Below are 21,834 nucleotides of genomic sequence, written 5' to 3'. Positions count from 1 at the left end.
TGATCCGGCCGAAGTGTTGAGTTCGGAAGGCTCCGCCGGCGAATGTAACATGATGCTTTTGCTCGGAGTTTGCTGGATCGGAGGTATTCGGTCGTGCGCACCCATGTTTTTATTCCGACCGATTGGTTACGGAGGGAGCGGCGCGAAGCTCTTTTACGTGTTGACATCAAGTGACTATGGATCCATGATGAAAGTCGGAAGAAGAGAATTTCATGAAGGTCGGAGGAGGACTAGCTAAGGGAGGTTCAAGTCTCTGCGCTGTTGAGGGACTTGCTTGGTGTTCCGGGCTTCACGGCAGCGGTATGAAAGTGGGGGCGACAACACAGGTGAAGTGCAGAGTCCTACCTTTCAGGGTGAAAACCCAAGGTCTGGCCTTAATTGGTTGTGCCTGGCAATGATCTTGGTGGAGGCATTGTTTTGAGAGCGGGGACTATCTTCAGGGTGAAAACCTAAGATCTTTGATCGGGCGACGACGGTGTTTGAGCACTGTTCCCTTCTTGGAGGCGTCGTTTTTGGAGAGTCTGTAATTCAGGTATTGTCTTGGCGGTGGATGTATTGCTGTTGTTAGGCCCGAGATACTGTAGCGGGACTTTTGTTTCTTAGTTTTCTTTTCTTGTTTTTTGGCTGTGTGCATCCATAGTGCCATTAGGGTGGTGCGTTGTTGCAGAGGCTGGGTGTAATTGGTATCTTCTTGATATTAATATATTCCCTTTATCGAAAAAATGTTTCCATGCGTAGGGAAGTACCAACGAACTACTGGTTCGAATGGTAGGAACCAGTAAATTTAGATCTTGTAATGCCCCTGCAGCTCAAAGCTTGCAGTGAAGTCACAACGCGGAAAGTTGATGTTAAAAGTTGAACCGACAGATTGTACAGCTAACTATTAGCCGAAGAAGCTATCAGTATTTTATCACGGTGCATCTCCCCAACGAAAGTTTCATGTCCAGTAGACTTTTCTTAAGGGCACACTATCTTGAGGGAGCATCTCACATGTAATGGATAAGTAAGCCAGTTAGTAATCGACAGGTGAAATGTTTTCAAAGTAAAATAGTTACCCAAACGCGCCAGGGAAGCAAGCACTGACAAAAAAAAAAAAAAAAACGCTTGCTCAAGAGGATTCACATGGTGCAGCTCATCCTTTGTCATTGTGATTGGCAAGCTTATTGCTGTAGCTTCAGAATTCAGAGCACTAGTGGTCATGCTCTCCGATGACTGGAGATAAATTTGCGAAGTCTCTACTGTCCAGGTCTGATGCCTACCTATTCTGCTGAAAGCCAAATGGATTGACAACTGCGAGTTCAGTTTGAACCACGTATTGTAACGCGTGAAGCCAGAAACTGTTATTTTCCTGTCTGATTGTTCAACCTTTGAATTTTCATGTGCTGCTATTGTCAGACAACAGTTTCTTTTGAAAAAAGGCGAGGACTATCTTTCTACCTGCAGCAAATCAGCAATGAAATCATTATTGCCAAGTTTACCTTTCCTTCCTGATAGTAACGGGGATCTGTCGATAGCCTGTGTAAGAAGTAGCACACGAATTACTCATGTATATCATTGTCTGCACACTGTTGAAATAATTAAGATTTTAACTGGTGGATACAAATTGGACACCACATGAATGATAGACCACGCAGACCTGGCAAAGTGGATACAAATTGGACACCACATGATGGATGGTTGAACGAAGCACAACTGGCTCAAATCATACACCTGGAGCCTTTATTTGAGGAGTATACATCAGCCAGCTGAAAGCCAGAAACAAGGGATGATTCTACAACGCTGAAACTTGGAAGACAAATACTTCCCAGAGTAGTTCAATTGTTGACTGAATAGAACAAGTTTCAACTCAAGGACATCAAGATGTTTGAAAGATGGATATGTGCAACAATGAAATCCATACTGCAAAGAGACCATTTTAAATTGGACCTGGCAGCTATTGTAGGACATAACAAATTAATTGTTCATATACATCGATTCTCACCGCACAAATCGAGGTAATCAAGTATTTTTTTCACTTACCATTTAAGCACGAGTGATCCAAATTGAATGATGCCTTGGACTTGGAGTCAAGCCAACCAAACAAAGAGAAAAGTCTACAGCTCTTAAAATTGAAAAGGACATTTCAATGGATCTTTGACAAAACAGAGCAAACTATCACTCTCAAGAAAAGACAAGCATATACCAGTTTTGTATTAAATTAAACTATAGAAGTATATCACTTCCTTTGGAGTGTGTATTGCTAGCTGTTTCCTATAATAGCGCCGTTTGTGATCATTCTAAAGATCAACTGAGTGCCCTTAGCCTGCAACAAATATGGATGCACAGTTTGCCCCTCTGCTTCTACTAACTTCATTTCATCTGCTTTTGCGCATCTCGGCTCATGATTTCCTCTTGCCAGGCTCCTCTCTCTCTGTAGAGGATAGCTCTGACATTCTCCATTCACCAAATGGTGCTTTCACGTGTGGCTTCAAGAACATTTCCCATAATGCTTTTGTCTTCTCCATTTGGTTCACTAACACAGCTGAAAAGACCGTCGTCTGGAGTGCAAATCAGCTCCACCCCGTGCACTCCTGGGGATCCGAAGTCCTGTTAGATATGGATGGAAGAATGGTTGTAAAGGATTACAATGGCCAGCTCGTGTGGGAGAACGATGTGTACTCTTCATCAAATGCTGAGCAAGCTCAGTTGTTGGACACAGGAAACCTCATCGTGATGGGCCAAGGTGATATCATTCTATGGCAAAGCTTTGATTCACCTACCGATACATTGCTACCCAATCAGAACATTACTGCTGCTACAAAGTTGGTATCTGCTGATAGGTTACTAGTTCCTGGGCACTACAGTTTCCATTTTGATGATGAACATTTACTCACACTGTTTGATGATCAGAAGGATCTCTCTTTTATCTATTGGCCAAAGCCTGATATTAATACATGGGCAAAGCAAAGATACCCATTTGGTACCACCACATTTGGGTTCCTTGATAGCTGGGGATATTTTCTTGGAAGTGATAATTTAACTTTTAAGGCTGCCGATTGGGGTCTAGGGGTTATGAGGAGGCTAACATTGGATTATGATGGCAACCTTAGATTATACAGTCTAAGTAAGCCAAATGGAAGATGGTCGGTCACATGGATGGCATATCTTCAGACCTGTTTTGTACGTGGTTTGTGTGGTATGAATGGAATGTGTGTGTATACTCCTAGACCTGCTTGTTCATGTGCCCCTGGACATGACATCATCGACCAAAGTGACTGGAGCAAAGGTTGCATGCCGAAATTCAACCTCAGTTGTGATGGGAAGGAGATGGAATTTGTGAAGCTACCCAGCACTGACTTCATAGGATATGATCAAAGTGCGATTAGTTCAGTTCCCTTCCATACTTGCAAGAAAATATGCTTGAAGGACTGCAGTTGCAAAGGATTCTTATATAGAGATGGAAGCTGCTATCCAAAGCCATTCCTTGGTGGTGGTGTATCTAGTCCACAGTTACATGGTTCATTCTATCTCAAGCTTCCTAAGACATTACAGGTCTTAGGATCATCAATTCCTTGCTCGCAACCTTTTGGTCCTAGATATGTCCCTAACTGTAATGTCAATGCAGATTCTCTGGATAAACCTAAGAGCAGTCAGAGTGGGTCGCCGTATTCGTACTTCTATGGATTCTTATCAGCAATATTTTGTGTGGAGGTAATATTTGTGGCATTAGGATGCTGGTTTATGTTGAGAAGGGAGAGCAGACAGTTAACAGGAGTATGGCCAGCTGAGGTTGGCTATGAAATGATAACCAACCATTTCCGCAGGTACACTTACAAGGAGTTGCAGAGAGCAACTGGCAAGTTCAAGGATATGATTGGGAAGGGGGCATCTGGCCTTGTATACAAGGGGGTCTTGAAAGATAACAGGGCAGTAGCTGTGAAAAGGTTGGCAGACATAAACCAAGGTGAAGAAGAGTTCCAACATGAACTGAGTGTGATCGCAAGGATTTACCATATGAATCTGGTGAGGGTTTGGGGATTCTGCTCTGATGGTCCACACAGGATATTGGTTTTAGAGTACGTTGAGAATGGATCGTTGGATAAAAATCTATTCAGTAGCAAGGGCTCACATATCTTACTTCAATGGACCGAAAGATTTAAGATAGCTCTAGGGGTTGCAAAAGGATTGGCCTATCTTCATCACGAGTGCTTGGAGTGGGTTATCCACTGTGACCTGAAGCCTGAGAACATACTGTTGGATGAGAAAATGGAGCCAAAGATCACCGACTTTGGCCTTGCAAAACTTCTGAATAGAGGTGGGTCCAATAAAAGTGTATCTCGGATCCATGGAACTAGAGGTTATATAGCTCCTGAGTGGGTCTCTAGCGCCCAAATAACAGCAAAGGTTGATGTCTACAGTTTCGGAGTGGTTCTCTTAGAACTACTGAAGGGGGCTCGTGTTTCAGACTGGGCATCAGATGCTGACGAGGAAGTGGAAATGGTCCTCCGAAGGGTTATTAAGATGCTTGCAGAAAGTCTGATTCTGGAGGGTGGTGAACAGTTATGGATCGATGACTTCATTGATTCCAGATTGGACAGCCAGTTCGATAATGTGCAAGCAAGAACGATGATAAAGTTGGCTGTTTCATGCATAGAAGAAGACAGTAGGAAAAGGCCCACAATGGAAAATGCTGTGCAGATGCTTCTTTCGGTTGATGAGGCAGTGTCATGATTCAGCAGTATTTTACCAGCTAAAAAAAGAGTTATTTGATATAGTAGGCAGCATCTATGCATAGTCTTAGATCCAAAACAAGATATCTATGATGCGTATCCATGCAAATCAAGAACTGCATGAGTCACTTGTATACCAATATTAAATTTTGTATTTGACCACACTATACCAGCTTATGTAGAGTCATAACACCAATACTTGTGCAAAACCTATGCTAGTATGTATTGTAAGAAGTTAAGATTTTGTGTGCTTGTGATTTACCATCAATGCAAGATATGTTGATGGTTTGGCTTTTCCTTTCTGAGAATGCATGTTGCTGTCTTGGTTGAACCTACTATATCGATATTCAGATTTAGTGAATCTTATGACCATCTGTTTTGCAGAGAATTCCACATTTCCACTGACACCTGTTTCGTCATATCCAGAGGCAAGTTCAGTCGGTGAACACAACTTATGAGCCCTGTAGAAGTATAACTAACAATGCATAGTTCAGTCATGTCACGGCAAAAGGAAGTTCAGAGTCAGAACAACTTCATCGATGGCTATATACCTTAAGATGCCAATAGCCTACTTGTCATTTCACAAAGGCAACACGGAGTGGATCGTGATGGGAGTAAGTATTGTACCCCAAGTGAAAAATAAAGTATCAATGGGTTAATATGCACTAACGGCGTAAGTAATCTGCACCCAGAGCATTTTTAGCCCTGAATCTGCTGCCCAGACACAATTTAGCTGAATTCAGCCTAGCATGGCAATTACCTAGGTCCAGAACGCTGCAAGCATGCCCAAATAAATCTCCATTCAATCAGTAAATCCTAGAAATGGAACTAGAGATGCAAATCTCCGTATCTCTATTGCAACAGAAGGTATCATCAACTCTTCTACCAATGGAACTAGAGATGCAAACACCCTCTTTAGTTCAAAACAAATGAACTGTTTTTTTTCTTCCAAAAGTGTTGAGATTTTGAAATTTTGGTTTTGGTAGAGCTAAAGAGGGTTGGAGGGTACACTAAGGGTCACCGATTTGCATCCATAAATGAAACTAGTAGACTTGTCATGAAAGATTTCGGTGGCGATTACTTTGCAATACTCGCTGATGAATCTAGTTGATGTTTACCAAAAGGAGCAGTTGTACTCAATTTTCTATAAGGATTTCCTAAGCACGAAACGGATTCATCATTCTTTTCAGATTTATTTGACCACTGCTGATACAAGTTGGTGCCTGTTCATCCTCTAGTAATTAGTAAGCATTTTAGGCAAATAATTTTTAAAGAACGTGCTAAAAAATAACATGGGGAGCCCAAGTCAGTAGAGTGTGAGAACAGCGTCTCTTTATTTTGTAAGTTTTCCTAACTGTTATGTGGTGTTTTGTTGTCGGAGTACTTTGAGCTATTGAACATTTTGTCCATGCAGGTCTTTAATTTTGCATTTTGGGCAAATCGTTTAACACCGTACATTCACCCTTCCAGAAAATCTTCTATTCATCACAGAGGGCTACACAGGAATAAATCCACGAAGTCAGGCAAAGCATGCTACCACTCACATAGCAAAATATTTTATGCAGTAAACCGATCCCCAAGCTGAGGTGAATTTTGCATCAACCGATGTTACCCCCAAGAAGGGATTAGCGGAACTCACTAGGAAAGGTAGGAGTGCAGCACGGAGGGTGACCTATGGAGCGGAAGGGGAGCGCTGGTTCTGCGGTCGGCGCCGCGGGATCTGGCAGCGACCTCGCCGGCAGGGGGACACATGGAGGCGGAGGCGACGAGGGCAACGGGAGGGCGGCCCGCGGGGGAAATGCTCGGTAGCGCGCGCGCGACTCCTACGGCTGTTTCGCCCGCAGGGCTCCCCCGTGTTCCGCGGCCCACGAAGCCCAAAAAGCGTCAACAAAATCCATCGCATGGGTATACTGGGTGGGTACAACTTGTATGCGATCTGGGCATCACGTGCAATCAATGGATCGAGCATACCAACTAGACTGAAGTACTAGAAAAGAACAAGCACAACAAGGTAAGGCTTTGATCTACCTGTAACCCATAGGTTCGAGTCTTCAACTAATCACTGGAGCCTTGACCTGAAACATCAAGCACTGAGACGTCACTCCGAGAAGCAACACCAAATCAGACTAGCACCTCCGCCGTAAGTGGGGGACACATGAAGGCGGAGGCGACGAGGGCAACGGGAGGGCACCGATGAGGAGGCGGGGCCGCGGCGCGGCCCGCGGGGGAAATGCTCGGTAGCGCGCGACTCCTACGACTGTTTCGCCCGCAGGGCTCCCCCGTGTTCCGCGGCCCACAAAGCCCAAAAAGCGTCAACAAAATCCATCCCATGTATACTGCTCTTCAGAGCATCCCCACTCGTTGGCGCTCTCCACGTCCAAATCTGGCGAAATTTTCGTTCGGATTGGACGAAAATTTGACCTGGGGAGCGCCGAAGTTCCAGCCGTCCCCCCGGCAGGAAACCCCCAACCTCGACCATTTGACATATTTCAAACAAATTCGACATAAAATTTGACAAGTTCGGCGAGCAAGAGTCCGAAAATTGCTGAAACAAATTCGGCGATAATCAGTACAATGTTTAACAAGTGCTGAAACAAATGAAGCACACAATTTCACAATTTTTGAAATAAATTGTGACAGACTAGTTGGTGTCAGCGTTGGCGTTGCCTCGGAGCATCCATATGTGCTCTACCAGATCATCTTGCAGTTGCTGATGCATTGTAGAGTCTCGAATCTCCTGGCATAAGCTCGACGAACATCTGCTCCTCCTCTTCGTCCGAGTCCATGGCCGGCGAGGCAAATGGACGAACACCTGACGGGCGTGGTCGAGGCAACCCGAGCCGCAAACGACGAGGAGTAGGCCGTCGTCGGAAAACAGGCCGGCGGAGGAGCAGCCAGATAGGCCGTCGTCGAAAGACGGCGGAATATAGGCAGGTGGGGGAGGAGGAGCGGCGAAATCTGGGCAACACGCCGGTGGGGTGGTGACGGCGGCGAGAGAGATACGAGGGGTGGGAGAGATTTTGAGTGGGGTTCGTGTGTCCAGTCGCCGACAGAGCGGGCCCTTCCCCGCTTTTCACTCGTCCGGAGTCCCCGAGCGCGCCTCGGGGGACCGGGGTTGGCGTGGGCTCGCCGGATGGATTTAGGGCCAAATCCGGACGAAAACGAGAAACCGGGGGCGCGACTGGGCCGAATTACGCCATCCGGATGAAAAAAACGTCGATCGGGGACCTCGTCGGGGAGACGAGTGGGGATGCTCTCAGGCTTCACCAATGAGGGGAAAGGAAATGGATGTGTGTTTTCTTCCACGTGACCACGTCCAGGTTACCCAACGCTCTATTTTCTTTACTTATTATTTTGTCTTTCTTCTTTTTCCTTGGTTTTCCTTATAATATTCATTCTATTTTAGTTATTTTTTCTTTGTTCTCATGATTTATCATTTATAGTAGCGTATAGAAACTGCCTCTCGGCAAGTAGTCAGAATCCCGATCCAACTTCTAGAATCCTACGATTTGATGATCCTACAAGATCATATCGATTCAAATCCACCTACGAATTTCAACATGGTAGAATCCATGTTTACTCCCGGTTCGAATCATATGATCCTTTACAATATTGCAGAATCTGGATCTTGTTTATAGACTTTTCCGATTTTACTCATTGGTTAGTATAGTCACCCGCTTAACTGTGGCAGCATACTATGTCAATATCCAAAGCTATTTCCACTTGCCTCACAAACCTTTGTTTACCCCCCAACCCCCAAATAATCAGCCGATAAGATCTTTGATCTCTCTTAAAAAAACATTGCATCAAAGCTCTGCACTTCTCTTACAAACTACCAATTCATCGTCACAAATCATATTGCTAGAAAGTTTAGAGACAGATGTGATTGATCGGCATGTAAAGTAGACCTCATAAGAAGGAGCCATCAAAGTAGATTGCAAGAGACCTAAAGGTCACACACTCTAGATCGGATTGGCACGTGACATGCTACTTGCATACTCAATATTTTTAATTTAATCGTTATAATATACGTCAAATAATCAAGAATGTCTGCCATACATAGTACATCTAGTGTATGCTCTCATCCACGGCTCAATACTAATTAATGGAAGGGTAAATTCTACAACGTCTTTTCGTTGAGAAATTTGCACCAAAGAAATCTTTTTACTATTTTTTTTGCTACATTAGTGTAAATCTTTTGTCCCCTTCTATACTACCATACAAAATTTTAGCATGAATAAAATATTCAGTGAGAAATCTAATAATATTTTGATGTGAGTATAAACTTTTCTCCTCTAATAGGATTCGGATTCGGATTATCCGGCCTAGGGAAACTTTTCTCCTCTCTTTTTCTTGCTTTTCAACATGAATTCGATCAAGTATAAACTCTACACCATTTCAACGCACATCAATGTATCACACATGTTGTCATCAAACACACAAAACCATAAAGTTGGAGAGGTGTTCTTTCAATGACCGGAGAACAAGGTAGTCATAGTCGGGATTCGGATTCGGATCAATTTTCTACAACGGCACGATTTTGTGGGGGGTATAAATACCCCCCTTCTGCCCCAAGCTCAAGCTGCTCACTCTATCCAGGTTCATCCACCATTGTTGAGACACAAGAATCACTTGATCTCCTCCTCCAACCATCCAAAGCTCTTGATCTTTGGAGAATTGAAGGAGAAGACCCCGATCTACAACTTCACTGAAGTGATTTACATTTTCCCCTCATTTGCTTGAGGGCCCCTGTGACGCCCCAAAACCGGTACTATGCGGATTCAAGCATTCCCGCCAAAATCCGCACAATATCGATTTTAGGAGATGCACCACCAAGCGCCTCGTACACGCCGAAACATGCAAGTGATGCGGGTGGAATCAATCACAAGTAGTAATCATTACAACAAGTCACGACAGAGCCCACAAGAGGACTTATATTACAACAATGACTCCAAAGAGCTAAGAATACAAATAGATACAATTCAGAGATCCAAATCATACATAAAGCCAAATACATCCGAGTACGGATAAGAATACAAATGGACTAAGAGTCATGGAGATAACCAAGTGGCGTCCATACCCTTCCCAGGTCAAGCCGGAGGGGTAACCTCGCCAGCGCCGTTCTTCATCGCACTGATCTTCATACCTGCCCGGTTATGTCCCAAAGCAGCAATAAGTACGGGTTCGTACTTAACAAGACTTCAAGACGTATAAGCATTCGTCAACCAGTCGTCCTTTGTACTTGAGGCTTGCAGGGGACTTAGAGGACGCAAGAGGACGTCATAGGCAATATGGTGGGGTTAGGCGGAAGCGCGCAAGCACTAAAAACCTATAGAGACACTCACAACTTACAGGTGCTAGAATAGAAAAGAAAGCGCATAACTAGCAGTTCTATACTCTGCAAACATAACCCAGCCGAAGCGTTCCCCCTTTCGCAAAGAAAGTACTTGCAAGGGCACTCACACGGTTGACAAGTTTTAACCAGTTGTTATTAAAGTTGTGCTAACTTACTACGCAAGTTATTATTAATGAATCAACAGGTGTTGTCTATGGTCGAGTCATACAGCTCCAAGTCGTCCATAACCGCGGACACGGCTTATCGATAAGATTTAACAATGTAGGGGTGCCCAAATGTGCCCACACGCACGATCAATCCAACCTGGCGAGGGTAAGATATCACGACTCTCACAACCTTCACCACAACAATATCCAGGAAGCCACCTAACCAAGTTGAACCCGAATCAAAGTCCGACCGAATCTCCGAAGCGGACCTAGCTATGTGCGCCAGCGTGCTAGGTGGTTTAGCACACACTGGGGCGATAAACCACTTCACAAAGGCTCAGCGACCTATACGTGCATACTAGAGACAAGGGATACAAGGCACCCAGGGGCTTCCCAAAATAAATAAGTAACAAGCTGGCATGCACGCAATAACAAATGGTAAAACATTACGAAACTAGTTGTGGCCACTAGAAAAAGCTGAAGATTCCAGGAGTGGTCGAGGGGAGACCCAATAAACATACCCACGTGTGGTTAGAGCGCTCAGTTTCGGAACAGATAACAAGAACTCGGGATCCTAGATTTCATGGAAACACAAGTGAGCCGTCATAAGACGAGCAACTGACCCACCGATACCTCCGCTTAATAATTATTAACAACTAAAGTAACCATGATAAGCTCCGACAGATATATCCATAACCCATGTGTCATGTTCCCCAATAGATAACCCGATAAGATAGCGGTAACGATAACGAGATATAAATAGCACTAGCATGCACTACGACTCGCAAGGCAGACCCGATAACCAAACAACAGCTGTAGGAGGGTGGTGGAGGCAATATGGGATGCTTGATGTAAACATGTGGATAGGACACGTGACAAGAATGCAACTCAAAGCTAGCATAAGAGAGAAGGAAAAATAAAATAGGTAAGAGACTTCTGCAAAGACAGAATTGTGGAAATGCTTGCCTGTTAAAGCTTGCCGAGGAACATCCAGAGAACTTGTCGTAGCTCGCATCAACTCAACGTCCTATCCGGGAAGAAGCAAAGTTCTACAACAAAAAACGAGTGCAACACTTACTACTACGGTAAAAGAAATGGCACGATCATGATATGATATGCATGGCATGTCAACAATAATGCGGTGCAACTTATCCAATTTAATCGGAATCCCGACACACAATTATATGGTTCAAGTTATTTTTCTACCGGCAAGTTAAATGGTGATTAGCATGGCAAGACAAAGCAAGGGTGAGCTACTCAAAGTTAAATGGAACCCGGATAAGGTAACGATTTCGCACAATTCCATATTTAGGTTATTAGGTGAATCACTATTTTACCGGAACCCACAAGATATGCGATGCAATGCAACATGTATGATTGATGCAACAAGTTAGATGGCATATTTATAAAAATAGGGTTGGTCATGGTCGGGATCTCACGGTATCGGAACAAAGACGATTGCCGGATTGAAGAGGAAGAAGAGGAAGCCGAGGTCTCGGCCTTCGGATCCGGGAAGGAGAACTTAGTTCGATGCAACAACGGAGTTGGTTTTGCACCTTGGGTTTCCGTCTTCATATCGATGTTGAAGATCTTTGGATGCATGATGTAGATTCTCAGGTTCGACTTCGAGAGTTAGCGGCGAACTTGCAGATGACGAACTTGGTAGCTAACAGGTTCAACGTTCACAGCAACAGCGGCAAAGACGTCTCATGAGAGGAACGGAGTAGCGACTTGATGACTTTGTCAGATAGCAAACATGCACCAGCACCGAGACAAACAACAACACGGAGGCGATGGCGCGGGCATCCACGGAAGCACCCGGAAACAGCCGACAAAGGAGGCAGAACACGAAGTGCAGGGTGCGGTTCACACTGTTGGCGCGGTGCATGCGCACAAGGTTGCAGGGTTGGGAACGATGGCCATGGCGATGTACGCACGGCTGACACGGTAGCAGAGACGAGGAGGCCGTGGCTGTCGGTTGCTGAGGAGGCGGGCGGCAGAGCTTGCGACTCGGGGACATGATGGCCATGCAGAGGAAGCAGGGACGTGGCTGCGGTGCCGGACCTACCTGGCGGCGGCGGTCGACCTCACCCGCGCGGAGAAGAGGGAGGTGGACGCGTCGGTATTGGCGATGGAGCAGGCGATGGGGAGGTGCGGGCGGGACGGCCGACGAGAATATAGGAAGGAGGAGCAGACGACATCGGGGCAAGGTGAGGGGCGGCTCACGCGGGAGGTGGAGGCGAGCGGCAGCTCGAGCTGGGGAACGAGGGGCTCGGAGGTCGAGCGGGGCGCGGGTTTGAGCGGGGCTGAGGGAGGGAGACTGGGTTTGGTGGGAGGACCAACACAGAAAAGAGAAGAGGACCATGGGTTATTACAAAAGGGACTAGCGGCGGGGAGGTGGACTGCGATAGTGCCAAGGGTGGCCGGTGGGTTGGTTAGGGTTTGCTAGGTGGCTGGGGGAGAGGGCTGTCGGCTGGGCCTTTTGGGCCTAGCCGGTTGGGAGGTTGTTTACCCTTTTCCTCTTTTATTTAATTTTTTTATGTTTATTATTTTCCTGTTTCTTTTAAAACCATTTTAAAATAGTTTCAGGAAAGAAAATAAGTAGAGAAAATGGAGGAGTTTAATTTGAAATAGAGGGAGTGAAGATTTTAAATAATAAAATAGTGTTTTAGTAAAATAATTTAGGGTTGAAAATATGCATGATGCCATGATTATGCACAAAAGAAAAAGAACAAACAATTCTAATATGGGGATTTTCCTGGGTCGCTACAGCCCCTTTGCTAGTGTTCCATTTGGAACCCTAGTTGTTGTTGCTTGATTTGTTCTTGTTGTTGTGTTTTTACAGCTATTGGGAGCCTCCGATTCGATTGTGGATGTATGCCCCAAGAATCTTGTAAAGGACCGGTTTCCGCCTCGAGGAAATCCCTTAGTGGACAAGTGAGCTAGGCCTTTGTGGCGTTGCTCACCGGATAATAGGGTGAGGCTTTCGTGGCGTTGGTTAGACCTTTGTGGCGACCACGCCCCTCCAATGTAGACGTACTTTCCCTCAAAAGGAAGGAACTGCGGGAATCATCTCTTGTGTCTCCGCGTGCTCCACTCTCGGTTACCTCTATCCTTGATTGCATTATTATATCTTGCCTACCTATATCTTGCTTAGTTGTATACCTTGTCATCTAGGGAAATTCACATAGTTGCATATCTAGAGAATTTACATTTGTGTCAAGCCTTAATTGAAAAAGAACTAAAAATTGGGTAGCACCTATTCACCCCCCCTCTAGGTGCAACATACGATCCTTTCCGTCGTCCACGCGGGTGACTCCGAAGACTCCAAGATCTCTTCCTCAAGCTCCTTCTCATTATGCCCTCTCCCAGCCATCGCTGGTGCCGCCATGGCGGCGGCGCCTGCCTATCAAAGACGGTTGGGAGGGTAGGCGCATCCCGATGGGGCCATCCCTACACATGGAGCGATGCCGGTTTGGGGGCGGAGGAGGCGGCGCTGATCTGAGCGCGCGCTGGCGCTGAGGCAGCAGGGTGAGGCGGCGGTGCCATCCATGGCGTGGTGGTGGTGCAGCCAAGTGCGCCAGCATGAGAGACGTTGGCGAGGCCGACGCGGACCTGACCTAGGCCCGATCCAGGCTGGCACGCAGCGCGACTTCTCGACCTGCTCTGCATATGGTGATTGTGAGTCTCCTATTCAGCATCCCGACAGCTCTCCTCCTCTCAGCGTACCGGCTGGTGGCATGGGGGCTATTGGCGTGGCTTTTAGTAAAGCAGGTTTTCATAGGGTTCCGACTTATGCCAAGATGATGATTTGCTAGATGCGAGTCCCCAGATCTGGCTGGAGTGTCATGTTCCGGAAGGCTACGAGTTTGAGCACTCTCGGGTAAACATCCTTGCCGACAAGCTCAAGGTTGCCGAGGAAGCACTTGAGGAGGCGAAGGCATCCCTGGAGACTGTCGAGCAACATTTAGAGGACGAGAAATCTGCACGAGGAACCCGTGAAGGGGACATCCACAAGAGACTCGAAGCTCTCAACACTTCTCTCCTTAGTAAGTATACTTGCTTTTATTTTGAGTTTATCTTCGACTCATTTCTTGTATTTGATGCGATTCAACTTTTGCTCACTGAACATCCGACAGTGCTCCTAGACCACGAGAAAGTTGACTCGACGCTTGCTCCTCTCAAGTTGCTGGAGGGGAACATCATCTATGGTTGCAACATGATCAACAATCGCCTCAAAGCCCTTATTCGATTGCACGGCCATGTCTTCCCAACTGAGAAGCTGGACGAAGATTATGATCTCCTCGAGCTCGTCAGGTCCTTCACCGCTTTCGTCGATCCTCTCATCAACTATTGTTGACCACAATGGCAGTCTAGTGTGGAAGTGGTGATGGCGACGTTGATGGTGCACGGCGAGCTAGTAAACTAGAAGAAGGTGAGATCCTCGTACCCGAAGGATGCTACTAGCAAGTGGAAGGACGTACAGCCTATCTCCTCGAAGCTCAAAAGTAATTGGGTGCTTTTGTTGCCACGATGAAGCCGATACGGGGAGCTTCATCATCTGCTGCTCCTTCCACTGGCACCCCCGCACTCGAGGTGCAGTAGATTGCCTTTGCTTCCTAGATTTCTTTTTTGTTTTTTTGTCTTGTAATGACTCTCGCCGTACGTACGGTGCTTCCGACTTTTGTTTATGTAGTATAAACTAGGAAAAATACCCGTGCGTTGCAACGGGAAAAAACCCCAAACAAAAGAAAACATAAAATCATCTTCCTTCTTTTTCCTCCTAGCAAACTTTTCATAAAAAAATCGAGAAACCTGCACGCCATGAACGATGCAATAGTTATGGCCATCCTTTTTTGTCTTATATTTGTGTAACTATAGTTTTTGACAGACGTTGTACAACTCGAAGGACTGTCAGTAGATATAAATATGATGCGGAAGAAAACTTTGTTTCGTATCTTCTAGACTAAATTAGGGTTGTTCAGAAAAGATATTTTCTAAAAATAAATAGTAAAAATGCCCGACACTATATATCCTAGTTCGAAAATTATAAAACTGCTATCATCATCCCGGATCCAAGTGTGTGCTCCTACATATTGCGCCGGCCGCTAGCCGACCGGCAGCCTCATTTCTTGATGGAAATGTTAAGCCCCGTTGTTGTCATAACTTTTGTTCGTCGAATATTTTGTTCCTTCTAAATTTTCCAACAAATACGGGTACAGAGTCTAGAAACCGCAGATTTGCGCTCGCCCCCTACGATCCGTTTGCAAACCAGCCAGTCATGATGTTGGTTGTGTCTTGTCCGATTGGCCTGCTCAATGGATTTGATCACTAAAGCAATGGCAGTCTGCTCCCACACTCGTTTTCTCGCAAGGACACTCACGAATAGGTATTTTCAAAATTCCAGATTCCTCATACAATAGGGGCAAAAACAGCGGAAATTCAATTCGGCTCCCGGGTGTGTATGCTCCCTCTACCAAAAAACCATATTTTGAAATGTCGAAAAATTTAGACAAAAAATTCTACATGTACATTAAGAACAAGTAACTGCGTGTATGGTTGCCCTATGTGGGAGCGCTCCACGATAGCCACTTCTTGCGATTTTGTTGGCCAAAACTTTTGCTCTTTGGCTTGCAGTCTCGTGCTTTGCGGTTGGCTGGAGGCGAGTAACACCGCCGGGTCGTGCTGTTTACACACTGCCCATGGGCCTTGATACTTGTGGCCCGCCTTGTCATTGACTGGCTGTTGTGTGAATTGCTGTGTTTTCGAAAAGCTCACATGCACTGCGCTCTGGATTGGGTCAGACATATGGGATTGGGTCAGACAGAGATGGGTGCACCAACACGACACAGCTTCTACCCATTATGCACTGCACGTGGGTCCAGTCCTGTCCATGGCCCACCCGTCATGTTCAGAGCGTGTGTTCTTTTCGGCCATTGTGTTTTTTCTCAAGGCCCCCACACGCTGGCTGCCAACGCGAGTGCGCTTCCTGCTATCGTCCTTTTTTCCGTAAATTGTGCAGACGCGGATGTTGTATTGGCGTTGCTTCTGCATACGGGCCATCTACTGACTTGGTCCTACATGTCATGCTCTACGTGGGTAAGGATTTGTGTGTAGTGGTCGATTCCCTCTGTTTTCGGTGGGTCCAGGGATAGGACCATTTGTTCCTACCGGTTTGTTTATTTTGTGTGAGCCTTCTGACCCGTAGCTCTCTGCCGGTGGACCCAATAACTTCCTGATCCTATTTGTCTGTCTCCTTTTGGCTTCAAATACATGCCCAGTGGAGCAGTGTTGTTTCTTTGCGTGATGCCTGCAACGCGGCCTGTGGCTCTGCCGCCATTCTGACCGAGACCCAGAACCAGAGCTCGTTTTCGTTCTCGTTTCATCCTCTTCGAGCTCATCCCAGCTGCTGGAATACTAGAATAGCGCCGCCTCAAGATCTTCTACCTGCTGCCGTTTCGTGCGCGACTTTGGTTTAGGTGCGTTGGTTTTTGTTAAGGATTTCCTTGTCTGGTCGTTGCGTGCTAACTTTATCCTTCATAGACAGTTGTTCGTCGCACCGCGCTGGATCACTGCTCGATGTTAATTCACCAGTGATTCGTCAGGAGTACTACACCTTTCTTTGTTCGGCACGGGAGGGAGGAAGAAAACCGACTGAACCTTTCCTATCTCTCAGCACCCTCTCAAAGAGCCCAACCGACCCCGTCCCAATCTCCTGGCGGCGGCGCAGCGGCTGCGGCAACCGGGCGAGGAGAATAGCGGCGGCGAGCGGCCGGTAGCGCCACGACGACGAGGTCAACACCCCGGGAGACCGCCTCCGCACCACCGGGAGAAGGAGATGAAGGGGAAAGAGATCCCCTTTTCCTCGCCCCTCGCCGGTGCTGGCCACTATCACGCATCCCGCCTTCGCGTCGTCACCCACCCTTTCAACATCGTGTCATCGAGCTGGGAACTCGTCGGCTGGGTCCGGCGTAACCGGTCTACGGTGGTCTTCTGGGAGAAGGACGACATGCGCCCCTAGATGTGCCTCCGCCGCAACATGGAGGCTGACCTGCTGATGCTTCTCTCCTCCAGTGCAGGGGACGACGGGCTGCCGCTGCACACCAGTGAGTAGGGGTGGGTACTCATTGGAATCATGTATGTTCCTCTCTTGCAAATGGAATTTCGCGGTTTTCTTATTTCTCTTGCACTGGTTTATGGTAGAGCCAATGCGGCGGTGACGGCGAGGATGGGTGGCTCCGGGTTCACGAGAGCGCCCGACAGGGCTGATGCAGCGGCGTCTTTCTGGTATAAAAGAAGGAGAAGGAGGGGGCGATCTCTCGACTAGCATCTTTGACGGGGGATGATAGACCAGATCAAACAAGTAAGCCCTAATACTCATCGTGTTTTATTGTTCATCTATCACACTTCTTTTTGCAAACATGTGTTCCATGTAAGTGCTAGGAGGTAGAAGGTGCTGCCACATTTAATATCAGGTTTATCCAGCTATGCTCTTTGATTGAATCTTTGTAGATGTTTGGTTTCTGTTTCTTACACGGGCTTGGTTAATTTCTTGCTTGGTGGTGCTTTCGTCTGATGATTCACAAGGACCCCATAAGTGGGATATCTTTGTCCTGCCTCTCCTTTGTCCTCCTTAATTTGTTTGTGCAATGAATGTTTTATTTCGACAGTGATGATTTGTTTGTACAATCCATGCTTTAGTCTTAAAAATGATTAGATGGAATGATTGTGGTTATTTATTTTTCCTTTGAGGCATTAGGTTCCGTATAAGCTATGAATGTATAAAAATTCAGAATCTATACGAAGATCGATACAAAAATATTCAGGTGATATCATTCTATACATATGTGCATCTATGGTGATCATTTGTTCTTCCGTTGTGTTCTTCTCATTCAGAACTCTTAACTTTAATTTTTTGGTTGGTTCTCCAGACATGATTGCAAATCTGCGGAGGTTTAGAAGAGGAAGAAGCTATGGTAGAAAATTTATTAAGAAGCTGCCAAAGGTTTCATACCAGCCTCTTGCTTTTCATAATAAACCAGAGTAAATATCTTTCTTGAATCATGTTGTGGTGTATCCACTCCCATCAGTTTGTCTAAATGTACCCATAGTATTTTGTAGTTCACATGTCCAGTTTTCATTCTATACTGCAGTTGAAAAAACCCATCTGATCGTGTGATCATTTGCTATATCAGCAATCTAGATGAGCCCAAAATCAACCCTATGCAGAGGCACATGATATATTTACTTAATCTGCCTGTTTATTCACTAAGAGTTGTTTGAACATTGTGTGACTAGATTTGTTCACTGCACATTCTTTATTTGGAAACTCTGCATTTCGTAACCTACCCTTACAACCTGAGCTGTACGAACCTCCACAGTGGGTATTACTAGAATTGGCCATGAGGCATTCTCTTGACAAGGATAAGACACTTAATTTCTTTTGACTGCAGTTTTGAATTGTGTGCATGTCAATCAGGTGATATAATCATGCCTTTTATTTGTTTGTAGCGAGAATTTTTCACCAGTTTGATTGTTTTTTGCATCCACTCGGTTAAGATCTCGTTTAATTTTTTTTCCAGAGTTCTTGAGGGACACACAGCTGGCCTAGAAGATGGACCTTCATGTATGCCCCATCTAAACCGCATCTCTAATTTATAGTACCACACAACAGCTTTAAGCAAACAAAACTCATGAGCTAGCCAATCTTCAGATCTATTACCTATCTAATGCTTTGTATAAAATCTTGAGATATTAAAGTGAGTTAACTACTACTTCCTTAATAACAAATACAGTTGACTGTTCTCCAACTTAAGTTGGAAGGCACACAAATATTAGGAGCCAAAATGGAGCAATTATCTTGGACATACTAGAAATTCTTGGAGTCCAGCTGTTATATTGAAAGGTTGATATCCCATCAAGATCTTCTTTCTGCTTCTGCCCCTGATGTTTCTCGGGGTGCTGTTGTTGCACTACTTAATTTTTCCATGGAATCTTACTATGCATTGGGTGTTAAATTGAGATTTCCTCTTCGTGGGTTAATATCTTTTTCCTGAAGTTCAGTTATGTACTTGGGCAGATCTGCCACATAATACCTACTCTACAGTAGCATAAAAGTGTTGGAGAGTTGGTTCCTGCTATTCAGTACCATGTTTTAACACACCACTTTTTCCATGGGCGCTACTATGCATTGGGTGTTGAATTCCATGCAGCCAAAGGTCAGTGTTTAATATCTTTTCTCTTTGTGTCTTTCAGTCTACAAGTTCTTTATCTTACTGTGGATGAAAGGTAGGTTTGCAAAGTCAAATTAAACATAGTCGTGGTCATGCTGCTAGATTGTAGAATTTTATTTGAGACTTTTGTGTTTTGTGTTTGGTCCTGTAGTGTTAGATGTTCATGATATATACGTAAGATGGGCCAAATTATGTTAAAATTTTACGATTACTAGGACTGTCATTTCTCTCTGTATTTTTCGACATGCATGCGATGCATTTCTTGAAGCATTATTCGTGTGATATTGTGGGTTTGCTCAGCTATCTTCTCTTCTTCACATATTCTGGGGTAATCCTATGGTACAATAGCATGGAAGTGTTGCAGTACTGTAAATATGTTCATTTGTTTGTGTTGTGTTTGAAGACGTGAAGCCTTACCTGTATGGAGCGTTTTTCACATCTCGGTGCGAATTTCTTATAGGCTCCGTGGGCAATATTTGAAAGAACCCATAAATATTTGGAATGCATATTAGAACTTGATGAGCTCAAGCTACCTACATTGTACTGCAATATTGCTGATAGCCTCTCACTTTCGTTTAGTTACTGAAGTACTGAGGTTGTACCTAAAGCTGGTCTATAATCTGGTTTGCGCCACCTTGTTCTATTATATTGCAATAAATGTTTGTTGCCCTTTTTCTGTCTATGATATGATTTTGTATCTACACCTTTTATATCGTAAAGGTTAAATTGTTTCTGCCTGCTAAAAAAAACATTTACACTGTTTTCTCCAGGTCTGTTCATCAATCTCATGGCATGAGCTCTTTAATTGCTTCTTCGTATCTGCCATTGGAGTAACATAGGTCAACATACATACATAGCATGTTCCGTACAGTTTTATGTGGAGCCTTTCTCATGTTCTCTATCTTGTTGTATATATAATACATTCTCTGTGTTTTACTGCATGAGGATCTCTTCATGTTGTTCCTTTTGGTTGCTCTACACAATTATATGTTATTGAACACAACAGTTCTAGCATCTACGTTGGATTTATGTGAACTATGTGTAGTCTAACTCACTTCAGCTATATAATAGCTTTGTTTGTATCTTCTACTGGTGCTGATTTATTTTAGTGCGTATACAAGCAGATATTTTGTCTTTGCAAATGCACTTCACACTGAAAGAATAGAAGAAACATAAGATAGTTTCACATTTACAAATACCATGGTGTAAAAGGAATCTCGATGAATTTCTACACACGCTTGATTTTCCTATGTAGAGAGGAGAGCGCTTGATTTTTCTATGTAGAAAGGAGAACGATAAGTAGTGTGAACACTGGAAAAAAAAGAAAAAAAAACTCACATGGAATGAAACTGGGCGTGGATTTGGACAAGATTGGGCCGCCATTGACCAGTGAGGAGGCGCCCCAAGGGGCGCCCCAACCACTAGTCTCTATAATATACGTGGGTTCATCAAGTTTCACGAAAAACCAATATTTTGTGTGGTCTATATAAAAAAGAGAAAGTTTATCTTGTGAAAAGCACTATCTTTAGCACTGATTTTTGTCTTTTTTACACACGTCACATGATAAGTTAATTTTTGATGAAACGACTTTGTGAGCACGTAGCACGTGAAGATGTACGTGCGAACTTTTAGTTTCAATTTTTTAAAAAATTTAAAATGTATGTAAGATGCATTTCAAAATATAGGGAGCATATGCATCCATGTTCCAAAACACCACTCCCAGATCAGATTGTACAAGTAACGAAGGGACGCTCCCCTCGGTCGCCTCCTCCAGGCGACGGGGGAGCCAAACCCTAGCCCTCCCGCCGCCGCCACCTAGTCCCCGGCCTCTCCCTCGTCGTCCCCCGAGGCCGCCGGCGGCAAAGCCATCCGCCGCCGATGAAGGGGACGGCGAGGCTCTATACCTCTCGGGATCTCGCGCGGCCGCCTCGGAGGGAAGACGCCGCCCTGGACCCCGGAGGTCGTCGCCGTCCTGCGCCTCTCGCCGTGGCGTCGCGCCCTCGGCCTCAACGCCGCCTCCTGCTGTTCGCCGCCCGTCGTCGGCCGGCCTTGGCGAGGGCTGGCGGGGAGGGCCACGTGGCGCGGGGGATCTGTGGCCGGGCCCGTTCTGGGCTTCGGAGGGTCTGCATCCGGGGCGACACCATCGCGGCCTGGGCTTCCGGCGGCTCGGCGGCCGGCGGCCGGATCCGCTGCCCCTGCAATGGCCTGGCCGGTTTGCGCTCCGGCGTGTGGTGGTTGTTTTGGTGGACGGCATCTCGGCGGCGGCCACGGCAAGGGCCCTGGGCCGGGAGGGCTGCGCGGAGGCGGCTTCGGGTTGGCCACAAGGTTGCTGCGAGAAGTCTGCGTTGGTGGCGTGGTTGGAGCTGTGCGGCGCGGTGGTGGAGTGCCGT

General features: G+C 45.8%; 1 protein-coding gene and 2 long non-coding RNA genes across 12 annotated transcripts; 2 read left to right on the top strand and 1 right to left on the bottom strand.

Moving 5' to 3' along the window:
- Positions 1 to 976: 976 nt before the first annotated feature.
- On the bottom strand, positions 977 to 6,577 carry LOC127313515 (uncharacterized). Its single transcript, XR_007859047.2, has 3 exons — positions 6,349 to 6,577; positions 1,637 to 1,745; positions 977 to 1,515 (listed from the first exon to the last, which is right to left on the bottom strand). It is a non-coding gene; the product is annotated as an uncharacterized lncRNA (long non-coding RNA).
- Positions 2,236 to 5,007, top strand: LOC127313513 (putative receptor protein kinase ZmPK1). Its single transcript, XM_051344006.1, has 2 exons — positions 2,236 to 3,496; positions 3,605 to 5,007. The coding sequence occupies exons 1-2, from the start codon at positions 2,314 to 2,316 to the stop codon at positions 4,708 to 4,710; spliced, it is 2,289 nt and encodes a 762-aa protein (XP_051199966.1). The 5' UTR covers positions 2,236 to 2,313; the 3' UTR covers positions 4,711 to 5,007.
- Positions 6,578 to 16,492: 9,915 nt separating the features above from the next.
- On the top strand, positions 16,493 to 20,531 carry LOC127313510 (uncharacterized). 10 transcript variants are annotated; one of them, XR_007859043.2, is made up of 6 exons: positions 16,493 to 16,690; positions 16,755 to 17,327; positions 17,415 to 17,574; positions 18,143 to 18,216; positions 18,794 to 18,837; positions 19,007 to 20,531. It is a non-coding gene; the product is annotated as an uncharacterized lncRNA (long non-coding RNA). The 10 variants fall into 10 exon arrangements; XR_011748139.1 differs by having other exon boundaries at positions 18,143 to 19,116; positions 19,291 to 19,429; positions 20,215 to 20,531; XR_007859034.2 differs by having other exon boundaries at positions 18,794 to 20,531.
- The last annotated feature ends 1,303 nt before the right edge of the window (positions 20,532 to 21,834 follow it).

This window comes from Lolium perenne, chromosome 7 (assembly GCF_019359855.2).
Source record: "Lolium perenne isolate Kyuss_39 chromosome 7, Kyuss_2.0, whole genome shotgun sequence".
Classification (NCBI taxonomy): domain Eukaryota; kingdom Viridiplantae; phylum Streptophyta; class Magnoliopsida; order Poales; family Poaceae; genus Lolium; species Lolium perenne.
Note: the sequence above shows the minus strand (reverse complement) of the source record. Positions and strands in the feature narration are given on the sequence as shown.

Bases quoted from the DNA above. Each gene is read 5' to 3' on its own strand.
- LOC127313513 (XM_051344006.1), top strand. From the start codon at position 2,314: ATGGATGCACAGTTTGCCCCTCTGCTTCTACTAACTTCATTTCATCTG. The intron at 3,497-3,604 runs GTTCATTCTATC...ATGTCAATGCAG, and splicing joins ATCTAGTCCACAGTTACATG to ATTCTCTGGATAAACCTAAG.